General features: G+C 34.8%; 1 protein-coding gene across 3 annotated transcripts in view; it reads right to left on the bottom strand.

Moving 5' to 3' along the window:
• Positions 1-472: 472 nt before the first annotated feature.
• tcf3a (transcription factor 3a) overlaps positions 473-21,063 on the bottom strand; it is a 45,443-nt gene continuing 24,852 nt past the window's right edge. For 2 of the 3 annotated variants that reach the window (XM_016234640.1, XM_016234642.1), the window contains 14 exons: positions 19,514-19,574; positions 17,595-17,626; positions 17,409-17,517; positions 15,991-16,049; positions 11,783-11,879; positions 10,444-10,544; positions 9,789-9,933; positions 9,627-9,685; positions 9,164-9,242; positions 8,986-9,062; positions 5,805-5,975; positions 4,002-4,113; positions 3,443-3,578; positions 1,706-2,406 (listed from right to left, as the gene is read on the bottom strand). In XM_016234640.1, coding sequence (XP_016090126.1) covers positions 2,031-2,406; positions 3,443-3,578; positions 4,002-4,113; positions 5,805-5,975; positions 8,986-9,062; positions 9,164-9,242; positions 9,627-9,685; positions 9,789-9,933; positions 10,444-10,544; positions 11,783-11,879; positions 15,991-16,049; positions 17,409-17,517; positions 17,595-17,626; positions 19,514-19,574 — 1,614 coding nt within the window. In that variant the 3' untranslated portion in view covers positions 1,706-2,030. Of the gene's footprint in view, positions 734-1,705; positions 2,407-3,442; positions 3,579-4,001; positions 4,114-5,804; positions 5,976-8,985; positions 9,063-9,163; positions 9,243-9,626; positions 9,686-9,788; positions 9,934-10,443; positions 10,545-11,782; positions 11,880-15,990; positions 16,050-17,408; positions 17,518-17,594; positions 17,627-19,513; positions 19,575-21,063 lie in introns of those variants that run through there. The other variant, XM_016234641.1, reaches the window with a different exon arrangement.

Raw genomic sequence — 21,063 nt, 5'->3', positions numbered from 1 at the left:
TGGTGTCTCTCTTATCTGACACTCACATTTGAGGTCTTGGAGTCTTCACTAATGAGCTGATGAGTTGAATCAGGTGTGTTTGAATAGGGAGACATCTAAAATGTGCAGTGTTGGGGGTTCTCCAGGACCAGGATTGGGAACCACTGCTCTAGAAAATGCGACAAATATGCGTTCTGTGTGAACGGCTTGGTTTCAGTTTTGACGTAAACAAGATCTTCTCCGCATTGATGTTCTCTTTTTCCGCAATATTTTGAATAAACAACGCAGCAGTGCCGCATCCAGTGGGTTCAACTGGATAGGCTTAAAAAAGCATTAAAATGCAATGACACTTACACCGTCATCGCATCTCGTGTGCCACTGATAAGGCTGCCTGACGCACACCTACAATTCGAATGCAACGTTTTTGCATTCAAATGTGGACTTTTATTTTGAATTCGATGAATATTCAAAATTCTAATTTTATTTTGACAGCCCTAGTAGTTTGTGCGGTGTGTTCAAGCACAACTTTTTGATCCAGACGCTGTCGACGTGAGACGACAATTCAATTCAATTCAAGTTTGAATTCCCAAATAAAAGATAAGACTTGAGAAGGAATATGGTGCACAAGACAGTTAGTATAGTTTTATGATGCTTTTTTTGGGTTGACAGTCATTGTACATTCACTATAACATCCTTCAAAACTTAACTAGAGTTAGTAAATGATCATTTACATTTATACCTTTAACGATTCCAACTAGTTTTAACAAACGAGTTTGTTAGTTGCATGAATCTTGCAAGCAGGTGAGATGAACAGAAAACAGGAAAGGACGAGTGCCAAACATGAAATGACAAGACAGAAACACATGCACAGTTACAGAAAATGCAGACAGTCCCACAATCACCCTAAACAGACACCTGTGTGGGCCACGGGGAGGCAGGAGGCTTACGTAACATACTACATAATGCATCTCAAAAGAATTATCACAAAGATAAATTAATACCTTACATATTTTAATAATATATATTTACATTTTAATAACTTAAGATACTATTAAAAGGAAATATTTTTGAGTTTAATGCAACTCGGCTGGTTGTCAGGGTGTTGCTAGGCTGTTTCTAGGGCTTATTTTAAGGCAAGACACCACATGAGAATAGCGTAAAACAACTAATAGATTTCACCATACTTCCCCAGTTGATTAATTACATCAAGTTTTCTGAAAAGTTATGTTTAAATATGTAAATGAGGCATTATCTAATTAAAGATGCACTAATTTGCATACATTTTTCTGAACACCGGATAAAGCCAGGTTCAAAATTCTTGTTTGATTTTGTCGACACATTACAGTTAAAGGTTTATACAGAGGGGATTTGGGATTTCTCTTTTTATCGCTCCATAAATTAGAAAATACTGTCAACAGACAGAAAACAATTACATTTTCGCCATGTTTTTAGGAATAAAATGTTCTATAAATCAGTGTGAATGATATATGGACAAACCCCTTAGTAAAAGCCTTCATAATATATAGATAGGAATAAAACCCTAAGTTTTGGTGTATGTAAGTGCTGCTAAAGTGGAGAAAAAACCCTCAAAGCCTTTAAAGATAAGCATTTTCGCCATGTTTCAAGAATAAAATGTTATATAAACCAATGTGAATGATATATGAACAAACCCCTCAGTAAAAACCTTCAGAATATAGAGAGGAATAAAACCGTAAATTTTGGTGTTTGTAAGTGTTGCTGAAGTGGAGAAAAAAACCTCAAAGCCTTTAAAAAGAATCATTTTCGCCATGTTTTTAGGAATACATTGTTATATAAATCAGTGTGAATGATATATGGACAAACCCCTCAGTACAAACCTTCAGAATAAAGATAGGAATAAAACCCTAAGTTTTGGTGTATGTAAGTGCTGCTAAAGTGGAGAAAAAACTTTTAAAAATTCCTTCCACTAGTCAGAAAATGGACCAAAATCTCAAAACTAACAAGTTAATTTTTGCTTGTAGTGTCTTGCCTTAAAATAATGTAACTTGTATTGAACCTAGATGCATATTGAATTAATCCATCATGCATTTAATATCTCCAATCAACAAATGCGTCCACCTCCCCTTGCACCCATTCAGGTGTCCCAACCACAGACACATCTCTGCGGTGTCTGAGAACTGATCGGAGGTCAGCCACACACACTGACCTCGCACTTGCTGCTCCAGGTTGAGAATAACGTTTACGGCCTGGTGAAGGACGAGCAGTTTGGTCTGAGGTTTCTCATTGTTCATGTGCATCTGGCACATGCGGCCCAGTTCTTTGAAGGCCTCGTTGATGTCGCGAACGCGCAAACGCTCACGGGCGTTATTGGCCACGCGCCGCTCTTTCTCCCGCTCCGCCTTCACCTCAATCGGCAAATCCTCATCATCTTCTTCATCATCATCTTGACTTCATGGGTCAGAGGAACAAAGGGGTGAGAGGGGTTACAGGCAAAACAATCAGGGCACACTGACAGGGAACGATGCAAACCTCACGTCAAGGTTTTAAAATGGACCAATCAGAAGCTGCTGGAGGTGGGAACGTCGAGTATATTGAGTGTTTACTGATGCAACTTAATTGGCAGTCAAAAGTTTGGAATAATTATGACTTCTCAATGTTTTAAAAAAAAGAAGCTTCTTCTGCTCACCAAGGGTGCATTTATTTGACCAAAAATACAGTAAAATGAAAAAAGTTAAATATTATTGCTATTTAAAATAAGTGTTTTCTATGTGAATATATTGTAAAATGTAATTTATTGCTGTGAACAAAGCTGAATTTTCAGCATCATTCAGTCACATGATCTTCAGAAATCATTCTAATATGCTGATTTGCTGCTCAAGAAACATGTTGAAACAGTTCAAGCTGCTTATTCTTGTAGAAATCATGATACGCTACCATTGAATAGTTTGGGGTAAATGAAATTAAGGAAAATTATATTAATACTTTTATTCACTTGAGCAAGTGAAATGCAAGACATTTACAATGTTACAAAAGATTTCCATTTCAAATAAATACTGTTCTTTTGAACTTTCTATTCATCTGTGAATCCTGAAAAATAAAATGCATCACGGGTTCCACAGAAATATTGTGCAGCACAACTGTTTTCAACATTGATAATAATCAGAAATGTTTCTTGAGCAGCAAATCAGCATATTAGAATTATTTCTGAAGGATCATGTGACACTGAAGACTGGAGTAATGATGCAGAAAATACAGCTGCGCATCACAGGAATAAATTACAGTTTAACATACACATTGAAAAGTTATTTTAAATTGCAATAATATTCCACAATATTATTGTTTTTTGGTCAAATAAATGCGGCCTTGGTGAGTATAAGAGACTTCTTAAAAAACATTTAAAAATCTTAATTATTCCACACTTTTGATCAGTACTGTATATGTAGTTCTCCTGGGATTAAATTAAGGTTTGCAGGGCGGCAAGTACCTCGATCGCGTGTGGCTTTTCCCGTCTTTCTTCTCATCCTCTGATTTATCTGCAATAGACAGGTTCTCATCATCTTCCTTATCTTCCCGCTTTATATCCGAGCTGGATGAGTGAGAGGAGTGAGGCAGAGAAAGACCTGACAGACAAAAACAAGATGAGATTAGCAACAGAAAACGCTGATCACACTGTGCAACAACAGCACTGTGAAATCATCCTGTAATTCTTTAAAAGTGATGTGTTTGATTTCTGGATGTTAAAATTAGACTCATAAATGTTGAACATTTATGCATTTGGCAGATTCTTTCATCCAAACCGACTTGCATTGCATTCAAGGTATGCACGTTATCGGTTCATGCATTCCCTGAGAACCGACCCTATGAACTTAGTGTTTCTAGCACCATGTTTAAGCTACAGAAATACTCAAGTCTGAAAAGAATGCATGATACAAAGACATTTTGCATGCTTGTCTGCTAAAATACTTGCACAAAGCACATCATTTATGAATCTCAATCAATCAAATATAATTTTTATAAAATATAATTCAAAAAGCAGCACTGACTGGTAAAGGTGTCGGACTGGGAAGTGGGCGGGGCCTGATGGGGGGCGTGGTGTCCCTGCAGCAGAGCACTGGACTGTGGTAAACCTGCAGCATCATCACTGTGATTTGACATCTAGAGGAAAGAGCAGGAGACAGTTAATATACACTGATAGTGTACACTCATCTGCCTTCTCACTCCACATGAGCTGCCCGGAGAGTCACTTTACCAGCATTTCACCATTTCATTTAAGAAAACGATCATCAGATACACACAGAAACTCAAAAGGCCTTTACTACAAACCGCCAAATTAAAAGTAGTTTAATTACTATTGTACAGTGGAATGTACTTCTCAACGTAATAAAAAAATAATAATACCATTTATGTAAATATTTTTAAGAGATATCACACAGTTTGTTTGACCATATTTTGATTTAAACAGTAAATGTATGTTGTTTGCCCAAGAAAAGAAAAAATTATTCAAATTTAATTTGATTACATTTTTAAAGACTGTTGAGGTTTTATGCATTCATTTGTTTACTAATATTTTTGATAATAAAATTGTATTAAATCATAAAAACACAATACAGTAAATGTATGGGGGGAGGGGATTTACATTTCTTAAACCCTTTTTGATTATAAAAATTTTATTGATTGGCAAAATTAAATTTAGTTTTGATGGCAGTTAATTGTTTTGACAGTTCTGAACTAAATTTAGTGAAATGTCTATTTCATAGGGCATTTGTCTATATCATTTGTAACTTTTTATTATTACAAATGTAACAAATTATTAAACTCATTTGATTACCACCGTTTTTGATAATACATTTGTATTAAATCATAAAACACAATCCAGAAAAATTAAAACTGACAACACTGAAAAAAATAATGCACAAATTATTAGGGCACTATTTTTTAATAATCAGTAAGGATGTCTAATAATCTGAATTCATATCACTTTAACAATTTAATTTACAAAACATTTAAACCATTAAAAAATTAATAAAGAATTTGTAAAAAATAAATAAATAAATAAATTTAAAAAAACTTAATTTGGGGGCAAAAAATTATATATATATAAAAAATGTAAAAAATACAGCTTTTTTTATAGGGCCCTGAAAATTAAATTTTTGTAAAACTCTTAACAAATTGTTGTTAAATTGTACACGTTTCATTTGATTGACACAAATTCATGAATTCACTGTTAAAACATGCTTGATTACTAAAATTTAATTTAGCCATTAAAGGGGTCATGACACGAGAAACCAAATAACAACAACAGAACACCTTGATCGCTCACGAGTCATTCTTGTCTACATCTGCTCCGGCGGTGAGTGCAGTGCTGAAACGCTACTGTCAATCAAACTATCGTGGGAGGGGCCTGTCTGTGTGACGTCACACAGACAGGCATCTGAGATCGGCTCGATTTGAGAAAGGGGAAATTATTTTAGTAGATTAAAAAAACACCGGGTGGATTTGTATCATTATAGGGTGGTTGTTTACACACACTGCCAACACACATTTCAGTTCAAACAACTTGTAAAAGTGCATGTAGCATCCGGTGACCCCTTTAAAGGACCCGCCCAATAAAAACAGGTAATTTTACACAGAGGGTCAGAATGAGGTTTGAAAATTATCGCTTTTCCACATACTTATTTAATTTTTTGTGCAAAATACTTTATTAACATTATACGTAAACCTCAAGGAACATATTAAAATAATAAAACAATCCATGTCATGACCCTTTTAAAACAAAATTCAGGAAAAAATAAAGCAGATTTCACAGGGCCCTAAGCAGGCAGCTCACTGGGGTTAGAAGCACTCACCAGGCCTGGCAGACGGCTGGCGAGCCCGAAGGCCTGACTGATGGAGCCCAGGGCCGCTGCACCAGCCGGATGTCCAGAGACGGCTGCGCTCAGTAAACTGTGCATGTCTGCACCCACCGCATAATGACTCAACACTTGCAGCGCTTCACCCAGACGGTCATCCATCTTACTCTGCAAAAAACCACACATCACTCAAAGTTCATCAAATGCACAACGAGACAGTTTGCAACCAGTACTGGGCAGTAACTAGTTACTAGTAACTTAGTTACTGTAATAATATTACTTTTTGCATTAACTAGTAGTGTAACTAATTACTAATAAGATTTCAGTAATAATATTACAGTTACCATCCATAAAACAGCTTAGTTACTTAGTTACTTTAGATGCCTCGACCCCGCTGATTTCAAATTAGTGGTCGACCGATATATCGCCAAGGCCGATATTTGGCATTTTTCAAATATCGGCATCGGCTGATAAGTTTTTCTGTCCACATGGCCGATGTGTTCGAGGCACTTTTATTTTGACGGCGCGCCAGACTTTTATTTTGACGGCGTTGAGAGTGGCAGCGCCTGCGCACAGTGTTCACATTCTCCTTGTTCGCTGTCGTCGTTAACAGTTCTGTCTAATACGGATAGAAGTCTGCCTAATAATCAGAAAGAACTGTTAAACAAAGGAATTAAAATGTATACAAGAAAGTATTATAACGATTGCTTTTATATTATTATAGAAAGGCAAACATTATAATACTTTCTCGTTTTCCGTCAGCATTCAGCAAATACGCATTTATATCATTTAAACAAATCTTTGAATGACTAATAAACATTTAATTTAAAAAATCTTGCAAACTTAAGTCGAATCCAGCTGTGAGATCTTGTGAAGTGTGCATTTGTATCCTGCATGATCGCGTGTTCTCGGCGTGACGGTCGATCCGTGTGAGTTGAATACGGACAGGTGGAGAGTTCAGCTTCATTGAGACACACGATCGACTAACTTTAAACTCGTGATTTCAAATTATGCTGCGCTTCATGCTTTTGCCCACTGTCATATTCATGTCATTTTCACTGTGTGCTGCATGTAAAATGAGTGTTACCGTGGCTTTATATGAAAAAATATGATTCCAAAATCCCAATGCACATAGACTTCCCAGATTACTGAGTGCCATGTTGGTTACAGTGTTTACTTCCTTTTTTAATTATATTTTTATTAAATATTTATTTTTTTGTGAAAAATACTTTGCCATTTAAAGAATAAATATGTTTATTTTACACATTTATTTTTAAATCCATTTTCAAATGATTTAAAATTTCTTAAATATTAAAAATAAATAAAAATATATCGGCTTTATATCGGCCACCCTGCTTTCCAAGATATCGGCATCGGCTGTCAAAAAATATCGGTCGACCACTATTTCAAATCCAACAATCAAATAACTCCTAGATTTATTTTCATAATTTTCACGACTTGCACATGCATGTGATGTCCTCAGCGCAGCAGGCAAGCTTGGAATATGGAAAAGCTTGCATTCAGCAGACAGAAATATTGCATTATATTGATTTTGTCAGGAAAAAAGATGATCTGAACACTGCTGAGTAAGTCGTGGCTTTACTTTACTCGATATTACATCCCACCCACACCCCTCTGATCAGCATGTGGTACATTATATTACTATAATTAAAAATATTTTTGGAAAATTAAAGTTTCTTACAAACTTATGCGATTTGATAAAACACAATGAAATATAATCGTATATGGGTAACAGAGAAATTACAATTAGCTTCAAGCTACACATGACAATGAATGAGATTAATACAACACTTCTACTTGAGTGTCACTATCAATCGCTATTGAGTGTTTGTAATAACTTCTGACTGCGATCCAGTGTGGATTTTGGTCAAATGATGAGGCAGAAATATGTTGTTGGTAACATTCTAGAAGAATTTTATGTGGAAGATACACAGTTACAACTTCTGTGCGGCGTGAAGAAAAAGTAATGTAACTAGTAGTGTAATTAACTACTGTTGCCAGAAAGTAACAAGTAACAATATTACTTTTGAAAGGAGTAACTAGTAATGAGTAACATATTACATTCTTTGAGTAACTAGCCCAACACTGTTCGCAACAGAGCTTTGGCAATGAACGTTATTTCTGTGAGCGTTAAAGACGAAAGAGGGGACAAAAAGTTAATTACTATTTGTTCGCTTAAATGTAGAACACACTTTTATCAACTGATTAGACATATTTCAATAAATGTAGTTCAATCATTAATACCCATCAAAACATTTACATTTTGCTGTTCGGGAGTGTTATTTTAATATCATTGAGATAGTATCATTAACTTTATATTTTCCGTTTTCATTTGAAATGTACTTTTTGTATGTTTTTGTCATTTTTAGTCATTTTTTTATACATATGTCTATATAGTTTTCATTAATTTATTTCAGTTTTAGTTATTTTTGTACATCAAGGTAAACTAAATTAAAATGAGAAATGTTGCCATGGAAACTAGCCGAAATAAAAAGTTAACATTTTGTTTTATATCAGTTAACGTTTATTTTATTTCAAGTAACAAAAATGTTTTTATAATGGGTTTTATTTTTAACTATAATACCCTGGTTCAGCACATTGAACTTTATAAAAAAAAAAAACTGACCAAATTTGAAAGTAATGTTTATATAACATTGCGTAAAATGGTGCATTCTGAAACCATATAGTGAAAGTTAATATATACAGTTAAATATAATAGAATACACTAGATATAAATTAAGTACTTCTATATTTATAATGTTTCTATGTGGATATTGATCATAAACATCAAGCGAAATTTTATGGAAATTATCTGTTATATGAAGAAATTATTATTGTTATTATAATATATCTTAATTATATTTATTATAAGTCGTACCAATCTTGATTGGAGAGCTATGCAAGTGTAAAATAGCAGTTCTTACATCTGGAAACTTAAAGTGAATCTTAACTTAAATTCTGTCAAATATACTGCATATAAACTAAACGCAAGTTCCTATATGTGGACTTCAAATATTGATCATGAATATTATTTGATGTTTCTAGAAACACAATACATGCATATTTCATATGCAACACAACTCACAGTAAAATTTCCAGTTTAAAAGTTTATTTAATCTCTAGTTTTTCTGCTCTATGGTGATGCAGAGGAACGTACCGGCGCCTGCAATCCTGGCTCAAAACCGGGCGACGGCGCAGACTGAGAGGAGCTTTTGGGCCACTGAGATGCAGAAGCTGAAAACACAAACACAGGAGTCAATAAAGCCTTGTGTGTGGAGGCATCAGAGCAATCCCACAGCAGATGGCCTTCAAGGAAGAACCTTCAGGAAACCCACCAGCAACGTTTGAAGGAGAGCCCACAGGAGTGGAGGGACTCGGAGAGTAGCTGCTGCCGTTATTGTCAGAGGGATAGATCTAAAAATCACAAGAGACAATATTAAGAGATGTGTGATTGTTGTGATTATCAGTACATGTTATTTTTTAAAAACATTTTTCATCATGAATCTCCCATAAACATTTCATCATACCACATAGAATAATATACACATACATATACACACATATACATATATATATATATAAACAATTTTCAATTTGAGCATTTGGAGTTGGAATTAAGCTGTGGATGCATTTGTGCCTCATTATTACGATGAATCTGGTACGTATTATGCATGTTTTGATGTGTACTGCTTACACAAATTTAGCAAATACGTTCCTTATAAGCTTTCCAAGTACGATATTATACGATATTGCTACCAGGAGTTTATCACCACATTAGATAGTAAATGACAGACTCACCGAAGCGAGCGCTTTCCCGATCTCGGCGCCGGAGCTGCCTGCGTTTCCAGCTCTGCTGACTGTGAACAGAGAATGAAGCTGTGTTTACAGGTGAACTGAAACGAGAGCAGGTCGCAGCAGTGAAGCTCTGGTTTGTGGTCACGTCTGGGTGGAGAGTCTTACCCATGATGCTGTCGGAGCTGCTGATGGGTGGCGTGTGGTTGGGAACGCCGTATCCAGCCGAGGCCGAGTGGAAGCTGGTGGGTAAGTTGACCTCGCTCCCGTGAAGAGGGTAATTCTGCGGCGACAGGGGCAACGGCTGCCGCTTCTGCGGGCGACACACACACACACACACATGCAATTATTCACGAGCACGTGGCAAACATGCTATGGTATCTATCATGCAGCTCTGGTGCGGCCGAAAAGCAACTGAGAAAGAGCAGGTTCAACATCAGGAATGTTCGATGGCTTTTCCACATGAAGGTCTGCGGTAATTAAATGCATTTCTTCTGTGGTCTCTGGCTCATCAGAAAGGAAAAACATCTAGATGAGGTCATCAGGAGCTATTTTTTAACCAAATGAATCTGAGATCATGACTGATCAGACACAACTAAGCTCCAAATATTGTCCTATCCTAACAAACCATACATCAATGGAAAGCTTATTTATTCAGCTTTCAGATTTCAAAATTGACCCTTATGACTGGTTTTGTGGTCCAGGATCACATATTAGAAATGGTTCCATTTTAATCCATAATAAGATTATTGATCGATTTTCCGTTTGAGAAACCAAATCCAGCTCTGCACTTCAGCTGCAGATGGACGAGCGCTGGGCTCACCTGTGTGTTTATGGAGGGGAACGGAGCCGGCTGAGCGATGTGAGGAGAGTTACTCATGACAGGAGGATAACCAGACTGTCCCCAATGATCCGGAAGCCCATCTGAGAAACCAAAACAACACCAAAAACATGTGATCCAAAGAAACCACCCGGAAGATTAACTGTAGAATTACTGCAAAAGCAGCAGACGCTGATGTTACATTACTCTGCTTATTACATGGCCGCTTATCATGAAATAATCATGAAACAGACATGAAATACTGAGTTTAAACTATTTTATATGATAAGAGAGAGCACAGTAATATGAAAGATGAATATATCATCACAATGCACAGATATTTGACCACAATATGAATGTTTTTTATAATTACAGCTTTTTAAATAAATTAATGTTTGTTTGTTTTTTTCCTCTCTTTTTGAATATCGTTATGTTTTGCACAACGAGGAAAGCTCTAGCCACTCCCACTGATTAAGCAGATGTCTTTGATTGCTTACTAATCGTTTAAGAGCACTTCTTTGAACATTTGATGTGTATCCTGAAGAAGTCTGTGAAGCCGAAACGCGTAGATCTACACTTTTAACTGTTTTAATGATTTAGCCCAGCTAATTAAAGGATTTTTATTTTTACTACATGAGTGCCTTGGAGTATTTAATCTTCTCAGGTTGATATTTACCTCTAAATATCCAAAGAGCACCATTGATCACGTGAAGAGACCAGTGCAGCATTCTCGGCTCCTGTTGTTTTGTCACAGCTTTTTTTATATTGGATATACACCTAAAAATTTATGCACTTGCTCTAACGTGAATTGAAACACACAATATGTACCAAATATGCATGACTGCAAAGACTATTTTAAAAGTCTACTTCTAAAACAGGGTGAAAAATTAATGAATTAAAAAAAATGCCATTAAATTAACAAAGGATAGATTATAAATATGAACTTTTTATACAAAATATGTGCTGCAATGCAGTTTAAAAAAGGCAGAAAAATATTTTTAAATGCAAAATGTCACATGAATGATGTTTTGTGTCGTTTATGGATGCCCCAATCGGCCAAACCGAGAAACCACAAGGAGCTTTTATCGTGTACGAAAATGTGTTGTTCATAAGAAATTGACTGAAAAACGCAGGAAAAAGGTGTCTTGTAAACAGTTGGAAGGAGCAGAGCCCGATAATGCAAATGGTTAACATAAGATATAATAATATATTAAGATATTAATAAACACCCAATTTCTAAAAATTGACCGTTATGACTGGTTTTGTGATCCAGGGTCACATATTACTAATATCACCAACAAATCAGACAGATGCCAGCCATCACCATCTTCTGTGGACATACCTGGCCAGAAAGAGCCTGGATAAAGGTTTGCAGCTTTGGATCCGGGGTATCCGGAGCCGTCAGGGTTATAGTCCTCTCCGGTGGAACCGGGATAAACCTGCCAGACAGAAGAAACCAAAGCTGGGATTCAGGTCACGGGAATGTGATGCAGAGCCCACCAAAGTCATGTGATCGTCCAGAAGACGCGGTTCTGCTTTAGCCGCAGTATGTGTGCATGTGCAATAAATTAGGAAACATTCATCAGAAAACGAACCATGACTCAACGGAAAGTCCAAAATAACACACCGACGACCACAACATACAGCAGACAGGAGGAACCGCGAGCAGTGCCCAAAATAACTTTCACATTTCAATGACGAGTTACCACAAATTTATCCATTTACATATTTTAATATATACTATATACTTAAAAATATATGTTTTATATATAATTAAAAAAAACTAAAACTAATTATAAATATGTATATATTTAAATATTTTTCCAGTCAAGAAGCTGTACTTCGCAATTTTATTAAATATCTGTCTGTATGATATTTATAGTTATTATATTATAGCTATATATTTATAGACATATACATATATATAAATAAATAGTTATCACTTTTATTTTATTTATTTAATATATATTTTAATAAAACAGCAACTTAATTTACAATTATATATATATATATATATATATATATATATATATATATATATATATATATAAACACACACATATACACACACACACACACATATATGTGCATAATGCATATGTGAATGCATTTTGTTGCATTCTCTATCAACCTTTTTAATAATGTGTTTGATGTGAAGCACATTTGATTAAACGGGGTTTCCTTAATACGACTAGTTGTTCAGGTGATCCACCATTGAGATTTTTTCTGAACATTTTTAGTTTTCACACACAAAGGCATGACGTGAAAACACTGTATACTTTATTCGCTAAAACAAAAGAAACAACAATGCACGCCTGTCTAGCCATGAAAGGGTGTTAATATAATGAACATGCGACCAAATTACAAGCCAATTAAACACAACGAAGGGGTCAAAAAACAAGCGACGCTCCAGCGATCTGATGTCAATGATGGAGAAATCCACAGAAAAGAACCATGAGAAATGTGCGTAAATAGAAGACGAGAGAACGAAGGAGATGCATGAACACAAGAAAGAAATAAAGAGAGAACGGAGAGAGAGAGAGAGAGAGAGAGATGCATTCCCAATTACAGAGCCATCTGGCAGTTCCTGGAGAGCAGCCAACACCACAGACAGCTGGAGAGAACGAGCAGGAAAAATGAAAGCAAAGAGAAATAGATGAGGGCAGGGAGAGTAAAAATAGAGGCACTATTAGAGAGCCATAGAGACAATAAGACCAATGTTAAGAAGAGAGAACTGCATGAACAGTTTAAACAGGTAAACACTGAGGTTATATGAGATGGGTCAAAGACTCAATTCACAAAAGCGATTTTATATACATAGGATGCATATTAAATGCAAGCGTCTACGTCAATGTTTCAAATAACTTTTGTGAAAAAATGTAAAATATGGGTGAAATAATGTTCCATGGTCATTCAGCGTAACATATACGTGACCCTGGAACACAAAACCTTAATAATGTCTTAAGTAGAGGTCGACCGATAGTGGATTTTGCCGATACCAATAGCTAGGTTGGACCACACTGGTCGAAACCGATTAATTAACCGATACGTTTTAAAATTGATACTGAACAAAAACTAAAATAGTGCTTTATTAACAAAAACAGTACTGAACCATACTACTACTAGTAGTAGTAAAAAAATCATAATAATAGTAAATGTTGAAATTAACACTCTAACAAGGAACAATACTTGCACAGCTTTCATTCATCTTAATGCTACAAATGGACTCTTATTTTAAAGTGTTACCATTTCATTTAAACTGTCATGCTTAAAGATGCACATCTTTAAATATATACACAAAGGCTATAGCATTTAAAGCTATACATATGGATATTGTATGTATACTCTCACACTTTAACTGCTTCTATTCTTGAACACTTGATGATTATCTAATCAAAATAAAAGCGCAGCGCTGAGTCTAGAACTCGCCGGTATCACACACACTCCGGACGCGTCGCGTTCAACTCGAGCAGCGGTCTAAAACAGTTTATTTAATCACCAAACGGAGTTTAGTTCAAGAATGAACAATTTGGCATGGATGAGTTTGAACTAAAATAATTCCAGGAGAAACCTTTTGAAAAATGTCCATTGATATATAGATTTTTTTGGATTATGAACTATTGTTAAAGTGAGTGACATTTTAGTGGGTGTCGTCTGCGATTCATGGTAAAAATTACTCATTATTTTTTGCTCAGATTTTGTAATGTGTGGGGGGGAAAACAAAACTTAAAGCTGTATTAAACTTTTATTGTTTGATGCTTGAACCCCCCTTTTCTTCTTTGTGTGCGTGTGTGTATATATTATATAAGCATAATTTGGGTATTTGAGATGATCGGACAGATTAAAGCGATAGTTCACTCAAAAAGAAAATTCTCTCATCATTTATTCACCATCATGTCGTTCCAAACCCAAACGACTTTCTTTCTTCCACGGAACATAAACGAAGATATTCTGCATAATTTCCAAGTTACTCTTGGCTTAACACACCCAAAATATTAGTCTGTGAAAACATAAACGTCTTGACAGCTTCTGCTCACCGGGATGATTTTATTAAATATTAAAAAATATAAAACAAAATACATTAGCTTGATGCACTAAAATACCCAAAACTATAAATAAATAAATAATATATATACTACCACATAAACTACTAAAAACAAACAAAATGACAAAATATGTAACTAAAATTAAAATGAAAACAATATGAAATAACTATAATATCTCAGTGATATTAAAATATGTACATGACAATTTTGCTTTAAAATGTCTACATTTCAGTGTACATTTACTGTTTTCAAATATTTCAGGAATAAATTAAATATTGTGTCAAACATTCATATAATATCTATTGCGTGCACATCTCATATAATTACTGTATTTTACAGAAAATAACTGTAAACCGGGTAAAAACTAAACAAAACAGTCACATTTTATCATAACAAAAATGTAAAATATCAGCAAATTAAATGTTATTATAAACACTATAAACATGTATTTTAGTTTCTCTCGCTCCAGAACGAATACTTTAAATTAAACATTATTCAGAACAGGATGAAAAACATAAATATAGAAAAACTAATTACGGTGGTATTTATTATAAAAAAAATTAAATCGCCAAGCAGTAACAACTTTATTTAAAGCGAAACTAAAACTCCAAGTGTGTGGATCAAATCAAAACATGTGCATTTTGCACGTTTTACGTACTTGATATTAAATGCATTATAGAATTAACTTCTGAAATAAAAGTCGCAGCATGTTTAAGATAAGTGTGACATTGTAATGATAAAATGTGACATATGCTTTTTCCTCAACAATGCAGTTTTGACCCACCACGACTTATTTTCAGTAACACATATTTTGACAATATTCACTGAACTCACTCACAGATTATTAGAAAACTCGAAATTTAGACATTTAAAGCTAAATCGCCATGCACTCACCCTCACACTGTATGGTTTTCTTTCTCTGTATAATTATATTATATTTAATAATTATTGCTTTTAAATCATATTGCATTGATCAAAAACAGTGGGAATGTGGCCTATGAAGACTCAAGTAATAAAAACTCACTTTATGGTTACTGGAAGTGGTTTAAGTTGGTTCTCATTAAGAGTAATGCAGTAAATCGTATTTATCGTCTTACATTTTGCTCTGCATTGAAATGAGGAGGAATGAATGGGTTCGATTTCAGCAGCCCTGCTTCAAACAGGAAAAGACACAGGAAGTAGAACATGCACCATTGCCCACGACAGCCCTCCAAGGCCTCGTGGGTATTAGCAGAGGAGCGCTTTGTCCATGCAGCGATTTGCAAGGGAGGGTGTTTTGACTGCATGCGCATGTGAGCATGAATGCACGGTTGCAAACACAGCAAACGATCCCATAAAATGCAAAGAGAATATATGCACGCTACAGGTAGTTCACAGTATGCATGTAGTATGTGACACAAGCCCTACAGGAAGCGTGTGTGTGTGTGTGTGTTTTGGGTCAGACTGACGGCACGTGGCATGATAATCTGGACTCAGACACTAATGAGGGCAAATCAACACTCACCGAAGACACAGATGACGGCAGGCCAGAAGGAACCTTCCGGATCTTCTTGGGCAGTGGATCTGAAACGAAAGCATTATTAGCAAGCCATCCAGACCACAAAGCTGATTTACACTTAAGGTGATCGTCAACGTGATGCAAACGAAGACACCTCATGCTTTTCAAAAACCACACTCTGTCATCACTGCATGAGCCCACAAAACCATCATGCATGAGGGGAAATAGCACAAAATAAACCCTTGAAACGATACAACACACAATGCAGATCACTAGAGCTGCACGTTGCATTGAGAAATAATCATATATCGCGATAAGGCTTAGTGCACAGCCTGCCATTTAATAATTAAATATATGTTCTAGAGAGAAACGTTACACGCTTTAGCTCATGATACACACATTTTCCCTGAATCAAATAATTCGAAATGGTGAAAGAGCTCCGAGTTTCACTCTAAAAACAAACATAATTTAATAAACCATCGAAATAAAAGCTCAATGGTATACCATTTGAAAATATTAGTATTGTAATTTTGATTTAGAATTTTTCTATTTTACAGTACAAATTTTAACATTTCCCATTTTATTTAAAACGCATACTAATTAGCAATTAAAATAAAATGGTAATTAAAAATATAATGATGTTAAAAATATAATTTAAGATATTATAAACGTATTTTACTTCAGCAACATTTTTCATTTTAATTTAGTTTAAGTATTAAATGCACAACTACAAAAACTTCCAAATTAAAGTGAAAACAGACAATAATTATTAAAATAATTTTATTTAAATGTACTTATATACTTAAACTCATTTTAGTCAAGTCAAGTCTGCTTTATTTTAGATATATTTTTCATTTAAAGTACAAAAAAAAACTAAAATTAAACAAACTAATAAATAAAACTAAACTAAAAACACAAAAACGAACAAAAATGACAAACACAACAGAATTACTAAAAAAGACAAAAAAATTAATTAAATGGAAAACAGAAATTATTCTTAAAAAAAAAGTTATACTGAATTGGTAAAAAAAAAAATAAAAAAAATCCTTAAGTCGATCAGTCCTAAAATTACTTCACAATCAAAAAAGTATTTATTTCTTTCTTTTTATTTTTAAATTATTTTTCATTCATATGCAGATGCATTTAACAACAATTATTTCACTCTCTCCGGAATGATTTATTCATTACAGAAATAGCTATTCAAGTCATCAGGTGAATAAAATCCTGTATTTTTTTATGTCAATATACGAAAAACAAGGGTTTATTTTGCAGAAGCCTGTACATCATTGCACATCAATGCAATGAAATCTGTTTAATACAATTATACAATTTAGTGGTCATTATATAAATATTGCTAGCAACTGACAAATCAAAAGCAGGTATAAGTCAAGCCCAAAGCCCTGAGGTTGACGAGCTCCTCTCACCTATGCTGGAGTCGGCGAGCCTCCGGCGGTGAAGACTGTAGAACTGAGAAGAGACTTTCATTCCCGGAGGAGAAAGGCCATCGCTAATATCAGCGGGCAAGAGCTGCGGCTAAACACAAATAACAGAGTTCAGTGAAGACAGACTGAAACCCAAAACTGCTCAACTACTTAAAAACAGTTCATTACCTGAGTAACGGGGTATCCTCTTTCAGATTTCCCTGCAAAAGACACCAGAAACTCTTACATTGAGCCAAACAGTTCAAGTATTACACTTGCATTACCAATGGCCAGGCTTACAGAGAATCTGAATTTCAGTTGTTGTTTACATTTTTGTGCTGCTGAGAAATCTGGAAATGCACAGAACATGTCAACTTTTGCATTTGCAACCCATTAAACTTCCGTAATGTGGCTCAAAATCTGAGCAAAACATGATTTGTTTTGATGAGAATAGATAGGAATAGATTTTATACATCTGCAAATGATTGAATAAAGTTAGTCTAGTTTGCCTTTAAATACAGTAACAGAGCTATAAATCTAAAGTAACATCACAACAAATTAATGCATTAAAATTTCTCCAGTCCAGCCACAGGATTTACTGGAATTAATTTATTATTTTAATGCAATTAAATTTGTATATATATACACACTAATATACATAAATGAATTAATAAATAACACACATCAGGGTTATTACAATTAAATAAAATTAAAACCATTTTAAAAAATACATGAAAAAATACAAAAGAATTAGGTGCTAATGCATCATTCTCATATTTCGTTTAGTTTAACCTGAAGTACTAAAATAATTAAAACCAAAATTACATACAAATGATAACTGATAAAAATAAAAACTATATAGACATGTGTAACAAATATAAATAAATAAAAAAAGACAACACACAAAAAAGTGCCAAAACTTCACCTAAAATGAAAAATATTAATAAAATAAATTAAATATTAATAAAACTATATTATTATTTCAATGATACTAAAATAATATATATCTACACACACACAATTTTATTTATATTCATTTAACGCATTTCATTTTTTAGAATTTTTGTTAATATTTTGTTTTAATATATGTGACCCTGGAGCACAAAACCAGTCATAAGGGTCAATTTTTCAAAATTGAGCTTTATACATCACCTGAAAGCTGAATAAATAAGCTTTCCATTGATGTATGGTTTGTTAGGAGGACAATATTTGGCCGAGATACAACTATTTGAAAATCTGGAATCTGAGGGTGCAAAAAAATCTAAATATTGAGAAAATCATCTTTAAAGTTGTTCAAATGAAGATCTTAGCAATGCATATTACTAATCAAAAATGAAGTTTTCATATATTTACGGTAGGATATTTACTAAATATTTTCATGGAACATGATCTTTACTTAATATCCTGATGATTTTTGGCATAAAAGAGAAATGTATAATTGTGACCCATACAATGTATTGTTGGCTATTGCTACAAATATCCCCCAGCGACTTAACACTGCTTTTGTGCTCCAGGGTCACATACTTATATAGCAGTATAACTGAGGTACTAGTAAACTAACACTGCATTAAATATGAATGTTGGGTTGTTGGGCGTGTTGGGTTGGAGGGGGGTGTGGTTTGTGATTTATTCATTGACTGATAATGTTGGGCCGAGGGTTGCTGGACTCCATCTGTCTGCGTGTGACCTCGACTGCCTGAGGTGCAGCATTTATGGCTTTAAGACTGGGCACAAACAACAAATCACCCCATTATAAATGCCTAAGTGGTAATTAGTTCAAAAGCAACCCCCACCCGGCTGTAAAGCCCAGAGCGGGCCGGTTATGCGCGTGGATTAACCCCCCTCCAAATCCCAGCGTGACCTAAACCTGCTCAGGACAGCAGGCAATGCACGGGTTTGTGTGCTCATGTGTGACTAAACTTCAGACGCTGATGATCTGCAGCGGAAATGTAGTGCATCACTAACAAACAACGACAAAGAAGCCACACCTCATCTATGAAAACATGATCTATGATTATAAAAACCCACCTCCTAATAGCCTAAATTAAAGAAGCTAGTATCAAAACTGATGTGAAATGTTCTGAACTCCAAGCTGTGCGTTAACTCACCGTCAATCTCTAAGTTGTACATGCCGTCGTGTTCAGGGTAGTGAGGACCGTCTCCATACAGCTAGCACACAAAAACACACAATAATACATTACAAAAGTCATGTTCAGCAGCACTGAGAACGCAAATCTTAGTAATCACATCACGAAATATCAACATTAAAGAAAGTTAACATATTCTGAACTTAAACATTCCTCTTCAGTCCACTCACAACATTTACTGGAAGTACAATTATTTTAATTAAATTTATAATATAGTTTTATAAAGGTATTTTTATAGGTTGTAAATGTATTTTACTTTTAATTTAAAATATATCTTTTATTATTTATCTATTAAACTTTATTTAGATTTTATTGTAAATTATATTTAAATGTAAAAATATGTTTAACATATTTACAATTGCTTAAATAAATGTAATATAATTTTTATATTGAGTAGAAAGCTATATATTTATATTAAAATATAGGTAATTTATTTATATTTTCATATTTCTTTTCAATTTTTTTAATTAAAATAAATGTTATGCTACTTTCATATATATATATATATATACACACACATATACATAGTATTTTTATTGAAAATATTTTTTTACAAATACAGTATATTAAAGGGCACCTATTATGCCCCTTTTTACAAGATGTATTATAAATCTCAGGTGTCCCCAGAATGTGTCTGAAGTTTCAGCTCAAAATACCCCACAGATCATTTATTATATCATTTTGAAAATGTCTATTTTGAGTGGAAGCAGAAACACGCTGTTTTCGTGCATGTCTCTTTAAATGCAAATGAGCTGCTGCTCCCCGCCCCCTTTTTCAGAATAGAGCTGTGCAATTTTAGCTCGTATCTCAGATCTCTGCCAAAAAACATCTGTTGGGTTTTGATTATCATGTACTGTATATCGCGCTGAAATCACGCGTTTTAAAGCCACATTAGTTCAAACTTCTGATAGACGGTTTTCTGAGCGCAAACATCCTAAGCATGCGAACAGAGAGCGGCTGTTACACGCATGTTCTCTTTCACACAGGAGTTTGTGTTAAAAACACGCATAAGTTACAAAAACACAGTCGGTTAGGTTTGTGACGTTAAACATCTGGGAAAGAAATCGAATGTCTATATTAGATCTGTGTATTAAGTGACAGCAGCATAATATACAGTACCTATACTGCTGTCTATGCTATTAATATATTACGTCAGAATGCTGTTCGTACGTCAGAATGCTGTTCATAGACTTCAGTTCAGCATTCAACACAATCATCCCTCAACAGCTCATTCACAAACTGGTCCAGCTGGGGCTCAACACTTCGCTGTGCAACTGGCTGTTGGACTTCCTGACTGGAAGACCTCAGGCAGTACGGGTCGGCAGCAACACATCCAGCACCATCACACTGAACACTGGGGCCCCCCAAGGATGTGTGCTGAGCCCCCTCCTCTTCACTCTGCTGACCCACGACTGCACCCCGTCACACAACTCCAACCTCCTTATCAAGTTTGCGGATGACACGACTGTAGTGGGTCTCATTAGCAACAGAGATGAGACAAACTACAGGAG

The sequence above is a fragment of the Sinocyclocheilus grahami genome, unplaced genomic scaffold, assembly GCF_001515645.1.
Source record: "Sinocyclocheilus grahami isolate Dianchi unplaced genomic scaffold, SAMN03320097.WGS_v1.1 scaffold456.1, whole genome shotgun sequence".
Lineage (NCBI taxonomy): Eukaryota > Metazoa > Chordata > Actinopteri > Cypriniformes > Cyprinidae > Sinocyclocheilus > Sinocyclocheilus grahami.
The sequence above is the reverse complement of the archived record's forward strand: the minus strand, read 5'-3'. Positions and strand labels throughout refer to the sequence as shown.